The sequence below is a fragment of the Perca flavescens genome, chromosome 5 (genome assembly GCF_004354835.1).
Source record: "Perca flavescens isolate YP-PL-M2 chromosome 5, PFLA_1.0, whole genome shotgun sequence".
In the NCBI taxonomy this organism is placed as follows: domain Eukaryota; kingdom Metazoa; phylum Chordata; class Actinopteri; order Perciformes; family Percidae; genus Perca; species Perca flavescens.
The window spans coordinates 22592863-22611452 of NC_041335.1; the positions used below are offsets into that span (position 1 = coordinate 22592863).

The following is an 18590-nucleotide window of genomic DNA, read 5'->3' on the forward strand; positions in this document are numbered from 1 at the left end:
GTGTGATAGACACAGTTCCTTCTTTACCAGGAGAAGGTTTTTTTCACATGGAGCACTTTATGTATCTGTGTGTGCATATGCGAACAACATTTTAAAAAGCTTTTTCTTGCCTTTCTTTGGTCATTGTTTCCTTCATTCAGCTTGCCCACCAGTGAATGGATGGAGTGTCCAGAGTACATTTATTCAAATAGGGAGTGCTTCTTTGATGTAAACCACACATCCGTTTGGGTCCCCTACTGCCTGCAGCTCCGCAGCCAAAACCGCACCTTTTTCAATGAGGATGACTGTTTCACTGTGGAGAATATCGGTTAGTAACAAACATTTGTGCATATATCCAGATTGTTGCAATATGTCCAATGAATTAGGGGAGTTTTAAATTGCATTTCCAACATTGTGAAACATGTTCTAGCACAATTTCTTTCCTTCACATGTAGAAGTAGCTGTACTGATAATTAAAGTAAATTATTGAAACAGAGACAATCCTATACAGTACTGTGGGACAACAGAAAATGGTGGCTGCTAGTATGATAGATTACCTGCACAGACAGCTTCTAAGAAATGGTACTTGCTTCTGCATATCGATTAAACCAGCAAATGTCACGTTCCTGTCAATATCACAGCGTGTCAGATACAATGTGTTTACACAGAAAATGTTTTTATGCCTGGTGGTCTTTATCTAACCAGTACTGTACAAGATGCTGATAGATACTGTATTATCACATGATATTGTCATACTGTATGTTTGCTGATATAGAAACCTTATTAGCTCCTCGTGTGTGTAAATTGATTATTGGCATATTTTTATAGATAACATTTGGATATTGTCTTCCACTGAACCCACAGTAGGGTGTAACACGAGCATATTCGTAAACATGTTAATTTAATTGAACACTGTATTGTAGTACTATGGAGTATAATGAACGTATTTGATTTAATGTTTTTTTTTGTTTTTTAAATTTTAAACCACTAAGAACCAGTTAGATTTTTTTTGCAGTAGCTCCGCAAGTTCATGTACAGCACATCATACTAGCAAAAACATACACACAGTAGAAATGACCTCCACTACAGTATATACTCCAGATTTTTTAAATTGATTGACTTCACAAACATATACAGCCATTTCTTTGATTCATTCTTTATTTCTTCATTTACACATGATCAAGTGCATTCAAAGCCATCCATTAATTTGCCATGTTCATAAACATGATATGAATTATTCTAAATGTTTTCATTCTGCTCAAACTGAACCTTGGCCTTTTTCCTGGCAGTACGTCCTGACCCACCAGTGTCTTCAAACTGGACCCTGCTGGAAATAAGTCCCTCTGGGCTAAGTTATGATGTCATGGTCAATTGGGAGCCCCCACCCTCTGCAGACGTTGAGACGGGCTGGATGCGCATTGAGTATGAGATCCAGTACAGAGAGAGAAATACCACAAACTGGGAAGCAGTAAGTCTACACTTTACTTGCTCATAAATTCTCTCTCTTCCTCCTTTGCTTTTATGCGCACACGCAGTTGCATGCCAAGACACATGTAAACACACACCTTAAAACTTTACAAAAGACCTCTGTGCACATGCACAAGCTGACATAAATGCAAACACTAATGCACCCTCTTTAAAGTAAATTGTAGGTAGGTCATACAGGCACAGTGTCTTGTTTCTTCTCCCCCTCACCCGCCTCCTGCGCTCCTTTTGGCTAAAATGCAGTGTAGCTTTGTTGGCAAGGCAGTAGAATCAAAAGCAAGGCCCTCTGGGAAAACACAGCCTCTCTGAAGGAAGTGAAGGGAGGGATCTGTAGGTCAGAGGCCATGGGACCTTGCACAGGCTCATATTCATTACAGCTGGGCCAGCCCGTCTGACAAATGCAGCCTTGGAAACAGTTTTAAAGTCCTCCATCATAACAGTATGTCCTCTGTCTAATGTATGTATCAGAAATGCCTCAACAATTTGACCTTTGGAGAGGTCCCTGTTATATTTACCAGAAATAAACATAGACCTCTTGATACCCTGATTAGCTTCTGTCAGCTTCAGTTGTAGCAGTGTCTGTCAGGATAAACATAAGCTGAACCCTTTTCTGATTAATTGAAACACAGCAAAATCACTTACTTTAGTTTATTTTAAATTCCTTCTGTTTTTTTAATCTCTCTCTCTTTCTACGTATTTCTGTATTTTAGTTGGAGATTCAGCCGCACACACAGCAGACAATCTACGGTCTGCACATAGGAGAAGAGTACGAAGTGCACATCCGCTGCAGGATGCAGGCCTTCACTAAGTTTGGAGATTTCAGCGACTCCATCTTCATTCAAGTGACTGATATTTCCAGCAAAGGTAAGATCAGCAATAAATCATTCGGTTAAATGCAATAAATACATAAATATGGCCCACTGCATTGTTCATGTCAGAGAGACGTAGTTATGATGACAATGATGACGATGATGACGATGACGATGATGACGATGATGGCGACGATAACGATGATGATGATGATGATGATGGGTTCTGTTTCGTGTCTTGTAGAGTCTACTTTCCCACTCACACTGGTTCTTTTCGGGATTGTGGGCATCCTCATACTTATCACGCTTATTGTTGTCTTTCAGCAGCACAGGTAGGAACAGACTCTCTCACTCTTTCATGCATGTGCATAAATAGTGTCCAAAACATATTCTACCTCTACTGCATTAACAGCCGTAACAATGAGGGAAATGCTGAAAAAAACAGCAGCAGATTGTGAAGCGCAGCTCTCAGTCTGGCATGCTCACACACACAATACAAATACTGAAAAGGTGTGAACAGATGATCTTCATTGTGTCCACCTTCTTCTCCCTGCCATTGCAGATTGATGTTGATTCTTTTGCCACCGGTTCCTGCACCCAAAATTAAAGGCATCGATCCAGAGCTGTTAAAGGTACATTTATGTCTGTGTTGTTATTATGCCTTGTCTGTGATTTTCTCATATGAACATACATACTAGAAGACCCCAACCTTTATGTTAGCATACCTGGTCTTAGCTTGTCACAGATGTGTTGTTATCGGTGTCTATGTCAGCCGAGCAAAACATTGCAGTACTAAAGATACTGGGCCCTATTTTAACAATCTGAAACGCAAGTATGAAACACAAAACGCAAGTAGCTTTGTGGGCAGATCTAGGGCGCTGTTGCTATTACACCGGCGGGATAAATGAGTCTTGCGCCTGATGCAAATCTAAAATGGTTTGGTCTGAAGTAGCTAGGTGTGGTTTGGATGTAACGTGAAAATAACCAATCAGAGCGTCATCTCACATTCCCTTTAAGAGCAGGCGCGCTTGTTCCATGGCGTATTACTATTATGACGGCGGATTTGCCTGGCGAACGCCAGCGGGAGCTGTCAGAGATGCGCCAAAGTAATAAATGCCCGTCTTGGCCGGGTGGTGATGTTGCTGCGGCCCCCCGGGCGCATCTCCTCAAGTCTGGAGAGGATTGCTGCAGCCATGGAGCGTGGGCCTCCAAACGCACCACCTGCACCTGTTGTGCCCCTTCCTCCTTCCCCCACTCCATCTCCGTCCACCCGCTCCATCAGAAGCACATCGCGCATTGCCACTCCCGGACCCTCAAGTGTCCAATCCCATAGTTCAACATCACGTCTCCTTAAGTCATCTAATATTTCCTCATTTATGTCATCAACACATCCATGATTCATGGAAATGTTGAGTAAAACACAACAAGCCACAAAGAATGCTGCGACTTTTTGAGGACTGTACTGTAAAGTGCCTCCTGACCTATCCAAACACCTGAAGCGCATTTTCAGTAATATTTTTCTTTGTAATTATGTTTGCAAAAATGGGAACTGCTGCGTCCGTGTAAATGAGGGAAGCAAAGTGTATGCTTGTTGTGCGCACGCTACATTATGGCCAAGCATGCGCCCATAAAATAGCATCTGAATAACGCGCCACTGACTTTAGACCAGTTTTTCCTGGTCAGTGGCAGAATTGTTTTCTGAAACTGCAAAATAGCACCAGGGAACGTTTGCGCCTGAACAGGCCTCCTCTTTTTGCTGAACTGACCCTGGGAGCGCAAATTCATTCCCTAATTTACCGACCTGCGTCTGTGGATGGAAAAGTCCGCTGTGCGTCGGATGCAAAATAGGGCCCACTGTGTGTTTGTGGTAATTTAAAACATTGCCTCCATTACATAGTTTATCCTCCAGAGAGCACTGACAAATGTATATTTCAACTGTAAAATATCCCACTTTGGACACAATGTTATGTATTTATTTAACAAAACAAATATTGGCTTATATATAGTAAAAAAATAATTTAACTATCATAAATCCAATACCTGCCTTACTCTAATACATATATAATGCATTCTAGGCACAAAGAGTAAAATATTCTGCAAATGCAGCAGTGCAAAATTGTTTTAAACATCAATAATATACAGCAGCCAACAAATGGAATTGTGTGTTAATTCAGTAAATTGATTATATAAAGTGTTGTGTAACCACTGTTGTATAAATATTAGTACTGTCAAACGATTAAAATATTTAATTGCATTAATGTCATAGTTAACTCGCAATTAATCGCACATTTTTATCTATTCTAAATGTCCCTTGATTTCTTTTTGTCCCATTTTTTTTCTCATTTTAATGCTCTTATCAACATGAAAAAGTGGATCGGCTTGCTTTGTGCAAATGTATTTTTTTATTGAAAACAGCAATGTAGAGTTCAATTTCACACTAACATTCTCACTTGGACCCATTTAGCTATGGCTGCAGTAAGTTTATTAGTTGTGCTATCCATTTGCTTCTGTCTGAAGTCATCCATTGTCGTCTGGCTTTGACGAGGGGGCGGAGAATTTGCTAGCTTAGTTCAAAACGACAAAACACACAGATCACTTTGGTCTTGTCAATGGAACCATTTGGAAACTTTTTAAAAGTTAACTTTCCATTCAGAATCTTATCGGCATCCATTTCGGCGTCTCACGCTCGCCATCCACTCAAAACGTAACGTTAGCCTACTACTCTTTGGCTGGCTCGCATGCACAAACAAGTGTGGCCTGTTGTTTTGTTTCCGGTCTAGCTAGATCGGGTGTGGTGTTGTAGTTTTTCTAACGTTACTAATTTACGGCATGTTTATCATCTTTTTCAATGATCAAATAAAAGCAATAATGTCCATAAATAATTTGAAAGCAAACAGGCACTCTTGTTTTGTGTAAGTAAACAAGGACAGGAGCACCACTAAGGGATAATGTGATATGACAAGAGTCTTGGTTCAGCATTGTCTGTGGGTGTATTATTGCCAGATGATGTGGGATGCATTTAACAGGCAGCCTGTTTACTCTTTACAAAACAACCTTAAACCTGGACCTGAGGGAAAGAAAAAAAGTACCGATAGGGATGAATACAATAATAATGCTGGTATTTCATGCTCAGACAAATGTGAAACACAAAGTATGTTGGGTTTGCAGCTGCCACTTTATGTACACACTAACATGTCACAATTCTGTGCAGAGAATAGAAAAAGTAGGACTTTTATCATGATTGCCACATACACTTACATGCAAATTTGTGCACATGCAGAAGGGGAAGCTGGACGAGCTGAATTTCATCCTGAGTGGTGGAGGTATGGGTGGCCTACCCACTTATGCACAAGAATACTACGAAAGCGAACCATGGGTGGAATTCATAGAGGTGGTTGCTGAGGATGCAGATACTAGAGAGAAGGACAACCAGGGCTCAGACACCCAGAGGCTCCTATCCCAACGCATCAGCCACCACATGGACATAAGGTAATCCAATGTCATACCGCACAGATTCTCATGTAAATGCTGTTTTCATTCTGCCAGATGGCTCCACAAATATGAATGTTATCTCTGTATTTACCTTTTTCGTTCTGCTCCAGCTTTCCTGATGATGACTCAGGCCGGGCCAGCTGTTATAACCCAGATCTGCCTGACCAAGACACCCTAATGCTGATGGCCACCCTGCTGCCAGGCCAACCGGAGGACAGAGAAGCCTCCTTCAATGTTGTAGAAAGAGCCCCAGCCACAGAAAGAGGCGAGAGGCCCCTGGTCCAAACTCAAACTGGAGGGCCCCAGACTTGGGTCAACACAGACTTCTATGCGCAAGTCAGCAATGTGATGCCCTCCGGTGGCGTGGTACTGTCTCCTGGCCAGCAACTCAGAATCCAGGAGAGCGCCTTAGCCACAGAGGAGAAAACACAAAAGAAGGAAAAAAAGCACAAATGGAGTGAAGACACTGAGGACAATAAGCAGAAGGAGCTGCAGTTTCAGCTGCTGGTAGTGGATCCAGAAGGAAGCGGCTACACTACAGAGAGCAACGCCCGGCAGATCAGCACTCCTCCTAGCTCCCCCATGCCTGTCGAGGTTTATCAAACCATACACCCTCAGCCAGTGGAGACCAAACCTGCAGCCACAGCAGAGGATAATCAATCACCTTACATTCTTCCTGACTCTCCCCAATCCCAGTTCTTTGCCCCTGTTGCAGACTACACAGTGGTACAGGAAGTGGACAGTCAACACAGTCTGCTTCTCAACCCACCCCCGCCAGTCTCCCCCTCCCTGCCTGCCACAGCACCCACTCAAGGCCATACCTGCTATGCCTGTGGGGTACATCACCCCAGACCTGCTGGGGAACCTCTCACCCTAAAATGACAATGCCAGCAGGCCTTTTAAGGACCATGAAGTCCCTAGCAGTCACAAAAGCCTGTTCCTACCTGATTCCTGCTGGAAACCAAATAACTTGCAGCACACAGTGTGGATTAGAGTGTACAGGCATTTGTTTTCAGAGGATGCCGAAAAGGGAGAGTTGAAAAGCTACCAAGGTGTATTCTTGACTCTTTTACATCTGCTACATCACTTAATTTGATGCAAAGGCAGCCAGAAATAAACACCACAAACCTGCTCAATTTGTTGACATCCATGCATAAGACACACACCGATAGTAGGCTGTGACCATGATTGTAATGAATCAAAAAGCATTATCTTACTGCTTAACTTAACTACAGACTGATAATACAATTTGCAGCATAGAATCATTTATTCCATTTTATTCTGATGTGCATACTGACATGTTGCTTACAGTGCTGAAGAGCCATTCTTGTGGTAAGAGGAATCATTTATTCAGATTCATTCAGAGCTGGGAGCCACCCAGTACTAACAGTGCTTTAGTATACTGAGCACCACCAAGTGCCTTGCTCAAGGGCACACTGATATAGTTATTTCGCAGAAGGGAAGGGACACCGATACACACCTAGCAGTTATTGAATTTCGTCCTGTGATAGCAGCCAAGTCTCACCTTTACAACCAGCACTCACTCATAATCATATAAACTAAACCTTAATGAGCAAGCTTTCTACTTAGGAGTTGTATTCTTCTCATGTTGCAACGTTTTTGCAGGGACAGCAACTGGAACAAGTTGAAAGACTGTGAAAGTATTTAAAAGCTGTAATTAGCTAACATTTTATAGTTCCTTAAGTACACGTTATCAACCTGTGCCTATGATAATGTTATTGGCTTGCCATTTCTGTGCTAAGGTGTGCTTACGTAATTAGGATCTGTGCATTTATGTATTGCTATGTACAGGCAAGTGCTGCTATGTATAGGTGAATTGTTGTAAAGCCTCTCTGTTCACAGATCCATGACTAAAAACCTGCAAATGCACGAACACAGTAACATGCATGCATAAACACACACTACATCAAAAACATTTGCCTTAATTGATATTTAATTTTGCCTTCCTGACGTAGTCATAAATAATGAGCTGAAAATAGTTGCAAGGGTAAGAATTTCCTGACGTCACTTAACTGTAACTTGTACATTTCGGACCATGCTCATAAAGCTGACCACAATGTCCAAACCAAAAATGTTGTTCAGGGCTAGTGCTGAAAGACTTTAAATTTCAAGTGGCGGTTTGATAGAGCGACAGATACATACAAAGATGTGAGTATTTTTGGTCAGGGATACTAGGTAATATGTGGGTAATTAGGCATGGATTCTTAGTTACTTTGCCCCCATACTTTTCTTAGAATAACCACATTTAAAACAAAACCTTGGACAGAATCTGTTGCTTAATTATTTATTTAGTCAGATTAGCTCGTGGTGTAAGCTTGCCCTTGGTTCCTTGACCGTATATGCTTTTTTATAATGGCCTGTGTGGGTGAGAGAGTAGCAGAGGAAACCTGTTGCCAGGTTTTTAGGCTCCTCATATGTTTTCATCCTATGAATTCTATCATGAAGACTTTTATAATATGCCAATAACAAACACCGCAGCATTGCATATTGTATACAATAAGCTGTCTAAGCTTAGGCTAATTAAGTTGTGCGATATATGTATGGTTTTGTGATGCAACACAATTCATTTTCATTACAGCGAGTCTATAATTGAGTCTGAAGTATTGTTATTGTGTAACATCAAGGCAGCCTCCAAATGAGCACAACACAGCAAAACATACTTCACCATGCAAAGGAAACACATCCTGCCTTTGAATTCTGTTGCTGTGGAATCCTCTTTAAGATAAGCAGGCTAAGCAGATAGAATAGGTATTTTGTATTAGACAATCCAATAAAGAAGAGAGACAAAGTAAGAGCCATAAAATGACAATTTTTAAAACTGTGAATATGATAGATATGTGCCATTTTTCTCTTTCTGTCTCTCAGAGCTCAGTGTCCTGTTGTTGCTGCCTAGTGCTGATGACACCAGCAATGCAATGCTGTTGCAAAAATGTCTTAATATATTTGCTATTGCTGTAAAATTACAAGTGTATATATATTTTTATGTCAATAATGTTGCTAATCACAATATGTTGCTGCTCGGTACATGTATATTTCCTGCATTTAGCCTTACTGTAGTGGGAAGGGGTCATCCAAAAGAGTGCAACGATCTCTGTATTGTGTGTATGTTTGGTGATAAAACATGCAAATTGGATGATACTGAAAATGTTTTGCCTGGGAGAAATGGGAAATGGGGTTTGGTTCAGCTATCTGATCAGTCATCAGCAGCAACAATAGGACAGTTTTTCCCCAAATGTGATATACTGGTAGTCACCTAATGATGCTCATCCAATGTTCACAGTGTTACACCCATCCAAAGATCCCCACAAGACTTTCTGTGTACATGAAGGAAGATTAGATAATGGGGGGAAAAAGCACGGCTAAGGTTTTTTTTTCAGTTGTACTGTGGTAATTGTGAATGTGTGCAAACTGGAATACGCAATGCAATTACGATATCAAGGAAAAGTTGTAAAAACAAATAATGTTAAATCACTGAAAGTGTTTTTTTCAAAGGTTACAGCGAGGAAGATGAATCTGAGGTGCTTTTTTTGTTCAAGCTTACTGTACAGGTGTTTACTACATTGTGTCTTTTTGCCAGTACACAATGAGCCCATTCTTAACCTAGTGTAAAAGTTTGCAACCGTTATGTCAAGCTTATAAATGTCAGACACTTTAGAGCAAGCACTTTGTACACATAAAATATATATATATATATATATATATATATATCTGATGTTAAAAATATTATTCATTTTTTTAATATTGTGTTTTGGACTAAATTAAGTCTATGAATTACCTGTTATTATAAAACAGCATTATGTTTTTTTTTAATTCCGCACAATAATTAGACAATGAGGAACTTTCAATATTGATAAGCTTCAGTTTTGTCCTGCAGAGTTTATGGGACATATTTTACACTACCAGATTGATAGAATGATGTACTGTAATGGAGTATTTAATGTTTGCTATAAGATTTATGGATACATAGAACAGATAGATATAGTCTTTTATGAAGTCATATCAAAATATAGGCAGAGTGAAATAGTTACACTGTAACTCTACACTCTTACAGTTCTCCCACTATGTGATTTCAGCATTTCATTATTGAAAAAGTGCATTTGAAGGGGCTACAGTGTTTTATAATAATGTCTTTTGGCCTTCAGCTTCTTGGTTTTGTGTCGACTTTTGTCGCTCGATAAAGCCTGGAAGTAATCTTGAGTGCTGGAATTTGTGCTGGTTGAAACTCTTTAGCAAAGAGCGTTTAGCCAGACATTTTTTTCCGGTTAAGGAAATAGTATAGGCCTAATTCTTGACTTGATTACATCGGCAGGCTTTTTATGACTATAGTCAGTGGCTCCATTCTATATTTCTATCCATGTGATATTTATTTAGAGCCCTCAGATCACCCCACCACCTCATCAGACCACAGTGGATGGGGCAGCATGAGTTATGTGTCCACTGTTATTCTCTGATGTGTTATCCAGGCTCGTAAAACTGGAAATATTCTACTTGTCAGAATTGGTAACGGCTGCATTGTGCATCGCAAGTGTAAAAACCTCAAACCTAAAATTTATCAGTTTGTATCAGCTTCATTAATTGATATGACTGCTCCATATTTCCAGCCCTCCCCCCCCCCCCCCCCGGCCTTGGAGCCACTGTTCTTGTCTGTTGGCTGCTGTTTTACTCAAGGCCAAGAACTGTGTTGATCTTTGATGATTTGATATTGTTCTCTTACCAGTTGAGCCTTTCTGGTTTTGTGTGTGTGATCAATAAGCTTTCAACAAGTTACACAATAAATGTATTACAGCATCTTAATCATATTGTGCATGTTTTTTTTTTTGTAATCAGTCAACATTTTAACTGATTTTAAATTGTTAATTCCAAAGAATGTGTTTCTAAAGACACACATCCTTAAATTGGACACAGTATTTAATTAACCCAATAATCTAATGTGAGTGTTAGAAAAGCAAGGGTAAATTAAACAAATTAGATTTTACTGGGTTATCAAGATCAAGTTACTGATTGTAATTTAGAACAGTATTCTATCATGGATTCAATTTAAAATGTAACTGGCCAAACTGTTCAAAAGACCTCCTTAACTCACTGCCAACTGTGTCATTACTGTAAAAAGCATCATACTGCATAGTAAAGGTCAGCTGAGATCATATATATAAGACGATGTTCCGACTAAGCTGTTAACATGGCTAATGAAAGTATTCCATTTTTATTCCCGTTTACAAGCAGCCATGCAATACAGGATTTTTTCAAAGTTTACCAGCGGCGGTGGGCTTGTTGCACCGTGTAGCTTCCCGAAAAGGTTGGCTTAGCGATGTGTGCGCATATCCAAAAACTTGTTGATATCCAAGTATTTGATAATGCTTCAAAGTTGCTGTGTTTCTCCTTCTTATCAGGTCTGCACATAGACTGTTAATATTAATTATTAAAGGTCCCATGACATGGTGCTCTTTGGATGCTTTTATATAGGCCTTAGTGGTCCCCTAATACTGTATCTGAAGTCTCTTTCCCGAAATTCAGCCTTGGTGCAGAATTACAGCCAATAGAGCTAGTCCCACAATAAGCTTTCCTTAGGATGTGCTATTTCTGTGTCTGTAGCTATTGAGGAGGAGAGAGAGGGGGCAAGGTGGAGGGTGGGGGTGTGGCCTTGACCAACTGCCACTTTGCTCGTTTGAAAGCCATGATGTCTCTCTCTCTCATGGGTGGGCCAAATTCTCTGGGCAGGCAAAGCAGAGAAAGGGGAGGTAACCTTGCTCCTTATGACGTCATAAGGAGCAAGATTCCAGATCTCAAAGGCAGAGCAGGATACCCAGGGCTCGGTTTACACCTATCGCCATTTCTAGCCACTAGGAGACCATAGGCAGGCTGGGAGAACTCATATTAATGTTAAAAAACCTCATAAAGTGAAATTTTCATGCCATGGGACCTTTAATATACAGTCTATGGGTCTGCAGCCTTGCAAACAGTTGGCTGGTTGGTTTGTTTATAGCAACTATAGCAACGCACAGAGCTGACCATAAGCCGTAAACAAGCAAGAGGCCGTAAACTGCGGTAAAAACCCAGATTGAGATGCATCAGAGAATGTTGGGCGTAGACATATACTGTTAAAAAAATAATAATAATAATAATAATAATAATAATAATAATAATATACAGTCTATGGGCGTAGACGGGCTCTGAACGCATATTGCGAATGGCTACATGTCCAAAGAATGCGTGTGCATATGCGTGTGTGTGAGAATGAGTTCACAAGTGTGTGATTGTCTCTCTCTCTCTCTCTCTCTCTTTCTCTTGCTGCTGGAGTAAGTGAAGAGGAACGGCTGCAGGAACAGTTGTGCATCGGGGGAAAGCATATCGGACAATTAAGACAGAGGCTGCTCTGTGTGGGGCTGATTGAATCAGAGAGACAGCTACTCACAGATCTTCGTCTCAGGACATTGCAGGTAATTACCCATAAGTCACTGTTCCCCTGTATTGGATCTACAGCCCAATTACACCCACACAGGCAGTGCACCTCTGCCTCATTTATTACCTCCGGTTGCTTGTTGACCTTTTCAGACACACAGTCAGAAAGGCAATTCAGATACATTGTACTGAGAAAAGGTCTTGAACACAATTTCACAGGTTTCAAGCTGTAAGTTCACATCATTATATACAAAGTATAAGCATAGAAAAATGAGCACAAAGTAAAAACAAAATAAACACACACCCACAAACCAAATGGACAGTTTTTTTATTTAAATAGAATTAAAGCCATTTTCTTTCATTTTCTATTTTATTTTCTATCATCAATATTATATAACTGTATCATTAATCTACAATATGTGTATGCATATATGTCACAAACCAGCTGTATAGTTGAGCAACCAAAATATGTAAAATCACAACTGACCAAACAATGGATTTTTTTTGTTTTTGTTTTGTTTTTCATTGTCCATTTTAAATTAGTTATACTTAAAGGTCCCATGGCATGAAAATTTCATTTTATGAGGTTTTTTAACATATGAGTTCCCCTAGCCTGCCTTTGGTCCCCCAGTGGCTAGAAATGGTGATAGGTGTAGACCGAGCCCTGGGTATCCTGCTCTGCCTTTGAGAAAATTAAAGCTCAGATGGGCCAATCTGGAATCTTCCCTTTATGACATCATAAGGGGAAAGGCTACCTCCTTTTTCTCTGCTTTGCCCGCCCAGAGAATTTTGGCCCGCCCATGAGACATCATGGCTTGCAAACGAGCGAAGCATGGCGGTTGTTCAAGGCCCCACCCCCACCCTCCACCTTGCCCCCCCATTTCTCCTCCTCAATAGCATTTAAAGCTACAGACACAGAAATGGCACATCCTAAGGAAAGCTCATTGTGGGACTGGCTCGTAGTGGCTGTAGTTCTGCACCAAGGCTTCAGATACAATATTAGGGGACCACTAAGGTCTACATAAAAGCATCCAAAAAGCAGCATGTAGGACCTATAAGTGAAAACATTTCCTGAAATGAGAGCTCACTCTCATCCCCTGTAGACTACTCTTGCAAACATTTCAAGCTGGCACTCAACACATGGCATATGCATTTTCTCATGTGGGTGAAAAATCAGAATAGTTAGAACAACTAGAATTGAAATTGCATGTGTTGGTACATGTGTACATAGGAAACTATAGAAAGAGGGCTAATATGCATGATCCTTGAACATGCAAGAGTAATTCATCAGAATGGAAAAGACACTTAGTTAATGATTTTAGGTGAAGAGGCACTCTGTTAAAAGTAGGTGGAGCTGTCAAAGAACTGGTAAGCCTATGAGGCCAGCAAGTTCATCAGTAAACTCACCAGCTGTTGAGAGTGTTGTAGCTGTTTATAGTGTAGATCTTCATCGCCATCTACTGACAAATATTAGGCAGAACACCTAAATAGCACCCTTTACCTAAATCTCCAAAATATATTTTAGTTAAAACAGCATAATGGGCATAAAGGCCAGCCCAGTGTATTACTGGACTTTAATGCATGTTACAGACTTTTATGAAGATCATAAATGTGCAAATATTTTGGGTAATATAACCCTGTCTTCTTTGTTGAAGTAACACGCATCCAACTTCCCAGGCACGTGCAGGATAGTTGCCAAGTCCCTCTCCCCTGCCCCAGACTCAGCAATTATTTTTACACAGCAAATTCGTAAGTCAGTATTCAGTCATGGTCAACTTTTATGTTCCAACTTCACCAAGAACACACACAAACTCAAAAAGAAACTCAACCATCTGTATTCAACTCTCAGTTTCCATGTTTGACAGCCTTAACATAATACAGTTCTCTGTACAAGCATCAGATTTTCAAGGTGATTGTTATCTTCCCGCAGAAACCTTCATTAAGTACTGAGTGTATTCCAAACATCATTCATTGCTCCACTTTCATTTCCCCTCTGCCCTTTTCTAAACAATAGAGTCATGATTTTTTTTAAGCAAGCCTTGTATAAATGTGTGTAATTTGCAACCTACAAAGGAAATCCAGAAAATGCAAAGAAAACATACAGGAACATCTAGTTTTCAACATTTGAAATGTGGTAAAATATACTCCTGCCAAATGTTTAAGCTTGCTGACTTAAGTAAAAAAAATTCATAAGTAATTCATGGTAGTTACTGCCGTTACATGTAATCAAGAACAATGATCAATAGCAAGTGCTACAGATAAACACATCACTGGGATAAACTCGATTTGCTTTAAAATGTTTTTTATGACTTATTTTTCCCAGTAGCGGGCCAGTGGTTTCAGGTAATTATCAAACTCCCTGCCTAATTTCCTATTTTTTTTTGCAGTATTTAAAGAATCTATCAATTTTTAATAATCAATTTTTTTTTCTGTTCCCTCAAATATCCTTGGATACTGAACTTTGAGATGTTTAAAGTATTAATCATGTTCCTGAACTACCCTCTCATCTCTCTCCTGCCTGACTTCATACAGACGCCACTAGAGCGTAGTTTCTGCGCCTGGTTTCATAAAGGATGGAGAGAGCAAAATGGAGGAGGTCATTTGTGAACATGACAACTACACTTCTGAGAAAGGATGAGAGCAATCCACTGACAGACAAGCGGAGACAGGTGAAACAAGTCATATATTCTTTAAGGCTTAGTCAAATTATTTGCATACCTGTTGCCAAATGTTCCAAGTTAACAAACCGCCAATGCATGTTTTGCTTGATGTGTTTATCTACTTGATTTAATCTTTATCAGTGTGATCTCGGACTCACGTTCATCTATCTCATATGCATGCTGCTAGGGACTGCTCTGCCCTCTCCCAGGGTAATACTTGTTGGTAAAAAGAGCGCTTGGCCCCGATGTTTCTGGTATTAATGTGAGGCTGATATCAGAGCCAGCTTATAGCTGCTCTCATCCTCAGCTCACACCTTGGGGTCAGGCTCATTGGGCTGGCTGAGGCTGCTGTCAGGCAGCAGGAGGTGAGCGTCACTGTCAGGTCTCCACATTAGTGGCTGCATCGCCTCTCGGCCCGTGTCACTGTCAGGAGGCGGGCAGCGCCTCATCACAGTGTCACAGTCCGACCAGTTGCTCACTCCCTGCATCGCCAAACAGCCTGCGTCAGTGTCAGCATCAGCTGGCTTTAGGAGAGGCTGCATTGTCAGAGCCTGCTCTCCACTGTCAGCTGTACTTTGACTTTCACCTAGCTTCATTTACTCAGGGGCTCAAAGGGACTTGATTGGCCTCCTGTGACATCTGCGTCTGGCCTACATCTAAATTATGTTGCCCAACACCTTGCTGGCCAGCACCATCATGGCTTCCATGGTGATGACCATGGTTGTGATCATGGCCACGGGGGTGAACACCATGGTTAACCCCATGGTGATGACCGTGGTGGTGACCATGCCCGTGACCGTGACCATGACCATGACCGTGACCATGACCGTGACCATGCCCAGTGTCTTCCTTTACAGCTGGAGTAGGGTCTGCGTCGGGCTGTGCATCTGCTTTCCCTGTGCACCCTTCTGGTGTCTCAGTGCTCTGTGGAAAAAATGAGGAGAGGAGAAATGACAACAGAGCCAAAAGAGATGTCAGTGTATTAGTGTATCAGTGTATCTTTGATTAAATGTGTTCCCAACATACTGTGTGAGGACTTAAGCGTGTTTAATTTAATGCATATTGTTGCAGTTATGTGTGGTCTATACCTCATGAGTGCAGTCCCCACATATGCGTTTGCAGTAGGTGTCTTTGATCGCACCCTCAACATGGCCGTGTCCAATGATGGAGTATGGAAGAGAAATGTGGTAGGTGAGACGGCCACACCTGATGGCGAATTGATAAAAAAAATTAATAAATAAAAAAAACATTTTGAGGATCAGAAAAAAGAAAAAAAATATTTGCTTTTGATTTCCTTTGCAAAATATGAATGAACTATCCACTACAGGTAACAAACCTGTCATAAATGAGAAAGTCATCTTTCTGTCCGCTCAGTGTCTTCCAGACATCAGGCTGTTGCTCGTCCTGTTTGTAGAGTGTGATGTTCTCTGACATTCTCTGTGCCAGCATGGTGTGCAGGCGCCGTGCTTGCTCCGCCTGCTGGTTAACGACCATGTAGACCACATCCTTCAGACCCTGATCCTCCAGCTTCTGGCGCAGGTCATCCATTCTGCTCAGACAAGGGAAATCCGAGTTTAATAATATCTAATACCATTACTGAAACATTTCCTGACTAACAAAGCAGTGTGAATGCCATGTTTTGCCATAGATTTTTGGGCTTCTGTGGTGATGCAATGTAAAGTTTTCTTGAAAGACAGAAGTGCATAACAAGATCTCAAGGTACCTGGAAGCCTGCACCAAGCAGAACAATCAGCTGGCCTGCAAAAGGGCCAGCACCGTCACCTGGCCCATCGCCTGATTCATTGGCTCCACCTCCCCTATCTTCCAGGCTAGAGGCAGCTGACAGCGAGGCCCACCACCGTCACTCTCTGCACCGCCCCCATGGAGCAGGCAGAGAGTGAGGAGTAGGCTAAGGCACGCCCACATCCTTGTGGTGCCTCCTCACTCCTCCAATCTGCTGAGCAAAGAAACAGAAGGGAGTGGTGGGGGAATGGAGAAGTTGGGGAAGGGGGTGAAAGAGGAGAAAAGGGGAAGGGGAGAACATCAGAGATTGGTCAAACTCAGCAGATAAAAGTGATAGGATTGTACAAAAGGTCAGCGAAGGGTTATCATTTTTACATTCTTCAAATAGGGATCCTCCTAAACTGACTGAATAAAGCTATAGAAGGGAGAGTGAGCAAAGCAGTTTATTTAAGATTCTGAAATCTCTGCTCATGTTGTTTCTATACAAATGTAAGCTTGTGGATACACAGTAATTACTAAGAAACAGCATGCAGTTGCACAAGATGCATGCTTGAGTGTTGAAAGCATAAGTTTAAAATGTCTGTCTGCAATGTTTTACCCATAGACTGTATATAGTCTATGGTTTTACCACATGCCAAGGTTATGTATGTGATGCCAATGTAATGACAAGGTTACTTCATATAGAAAATGGTACATTGATATGCAGCATACGCAATGAAAGGTATTGTGCAATGCCCTGTGTCTCAGTATTTATCTATTTACTGTAGCTGTTAAAGGTAACACCAATAAATACATTTTGCTTTCTATTTTAAGTAATTTAAGTAATTTGACGCAGTGTAATGAATTCTGTCACTTACCCTTCGGTTAAAAAGTTCCGTCCTCTGTGCTCAGCTCTGCGTTGTTGCTCTGCGTCCTTGAACAAAAACAAATCTCTTTCTCCACTGCTCCCCCCTTTTATACTCTGCCTGTTGTTTTTCTATCTGGAGGTAGGACAAAGTTCAACCCCAGCTGTGGCTGTATGCTGATGCCTACACTTTTTTAAGTTAAAAAGTCACAGTGCATGCAATACCCTTGTTGACAGGATACAAACACTTTTAATGAAAGTTTTGTAGCAACTGGCAGTTTGACAAATTCCTTCAGGAGAAAAGTGTGAGAAGAAAGACTTGCCTCTTTATTATGGCCGGTTAAAATACTTTGTCAGCCCTGGAGATGCTGGAGTGCATGCATTTGCTTTGTAAAACAAATGTAGGCCTTATGCTATTACATTGTGTTAAGCAGGCTTTATTATTGAGGTGTATTATGAGTCTACAATAACATGGTAGAACATTGTGCAATTCTGTTTTTCACTGTCAGCGCAAAGAGGGGAAGTGAAAAAGGACAGAGGATGGGACTCAGTTTCCAGCATGTCTCTGCAGAGTCCACACAAACACAGCAGGACAATATGAACAAGTGACACGATTTAAGCATTCCTGCTGGCACTTTGATACACATGGACAGTAAAAGTAGGAAAATATTAACAGGGTATTGGAAAGTACTGAACATGGGAGATCAAGTGAGCACGTTATGTATAGTTAAGGGCAGGCCAAAAAAAAGTACAATTAATAAGAAAAGAGGAACTTAGAAAATGAAATGATGAAGATCACATTGCAGATATTTAGGAGGAACGAAGAACCACAAATGACAGTAGCTTCATCATACAAAATCTATAAAATCCATTAGCTGCTGAAGCTAATTTAAAGCTTCAGGCGCTTTACCAGATTATTCTGGAGACAGTTTAATTCTTGTTTAACTTGTTCCCCGAGTTAGTTCATGAAGCAATTATTGCATAAAACTGCATTAAAGGGACAGTAATCTATGTGACAGCTACAGTTTATTAAAAAAGAAACGGACTTTAAGGCTGTAAACGGCCTCAAAATCCAATCAGGCAGGTTAGATTGTCTGTCTGCAGATATGGGCCATGCAGTTTGAGATAATAAGAGCACAGTTAATTATTCAGGTCAAG

General features: G+C 40.9%; 2 protein-coding genes across 4 annotated transcripts in view; one reads left to right on the forward strand and one right to left on the reverse strand.

The window, feature by feature from the left end:
- ghra (growth hormone receptor a) overlaps positions 1–6738 on the forward strand; it is a 30736-nt gene extending 23998 nt beyond the window's left edge. Inside the window, 8 exon segments of the mRNA XM_028577563.1 lie at positions 141–307; positions 1269–1447; positions 2175–2328; positions 2518–2605; positions 2836–2905; positions 5554–5762; positions 5876–6538; positions 6540–6738. Of these exon segments, the coding sequence (XP_028433364.1) occupies positions 141–307; positions 1269–1447; positions 2175–2328; positions 2518–2605; positions 2836–2905; positions 5554–5762; positions 5876–6538; positions 6540–6642 (1633 nt within the window). The 3' untranslated portion in view covers positions 6643–6738.
- Positions 6739–13945: 7207 nt separating this feature from the next.
- On the reverse strand, positions 13946–17553 carry selenop (selenoprotein P). 3 transcript variants are annotated; one of them, XM_028577246.1, is made up of 5 exons: positions 17446–17553; positions 16569–16799; positions 16182–16394; positions 15934–16051; positions 13946–15769 (listed from the first exon to the last, which is right to left on the reverse strand). In XM_028577246.1, exons 2-5 carry the CDS (start codon positions 16769–16771, stop codon positions 15149–15151), a joined length of 1155 nt encoding a protein of 384 aa, XP_028433047.1. In that variant the 5' UTR covers positions 16772–16799; positions 17446–17553; the 3' UTR covers positions 13946–15148. The 3 variants fall into 3 exon arrangements, with proteins under 3 accessions (XP_028433047.1, XP_028433048.1, XP_028433049.1); XM_028577247.1 differs by having other exon boundaries at positions 16569–16802; positions 17446–17547; XM_028577248.1 differs by having other exon boundaries at positions 15272–15769.
- Positions 17554–18590: the final 1037 nt, after the last annotated feature.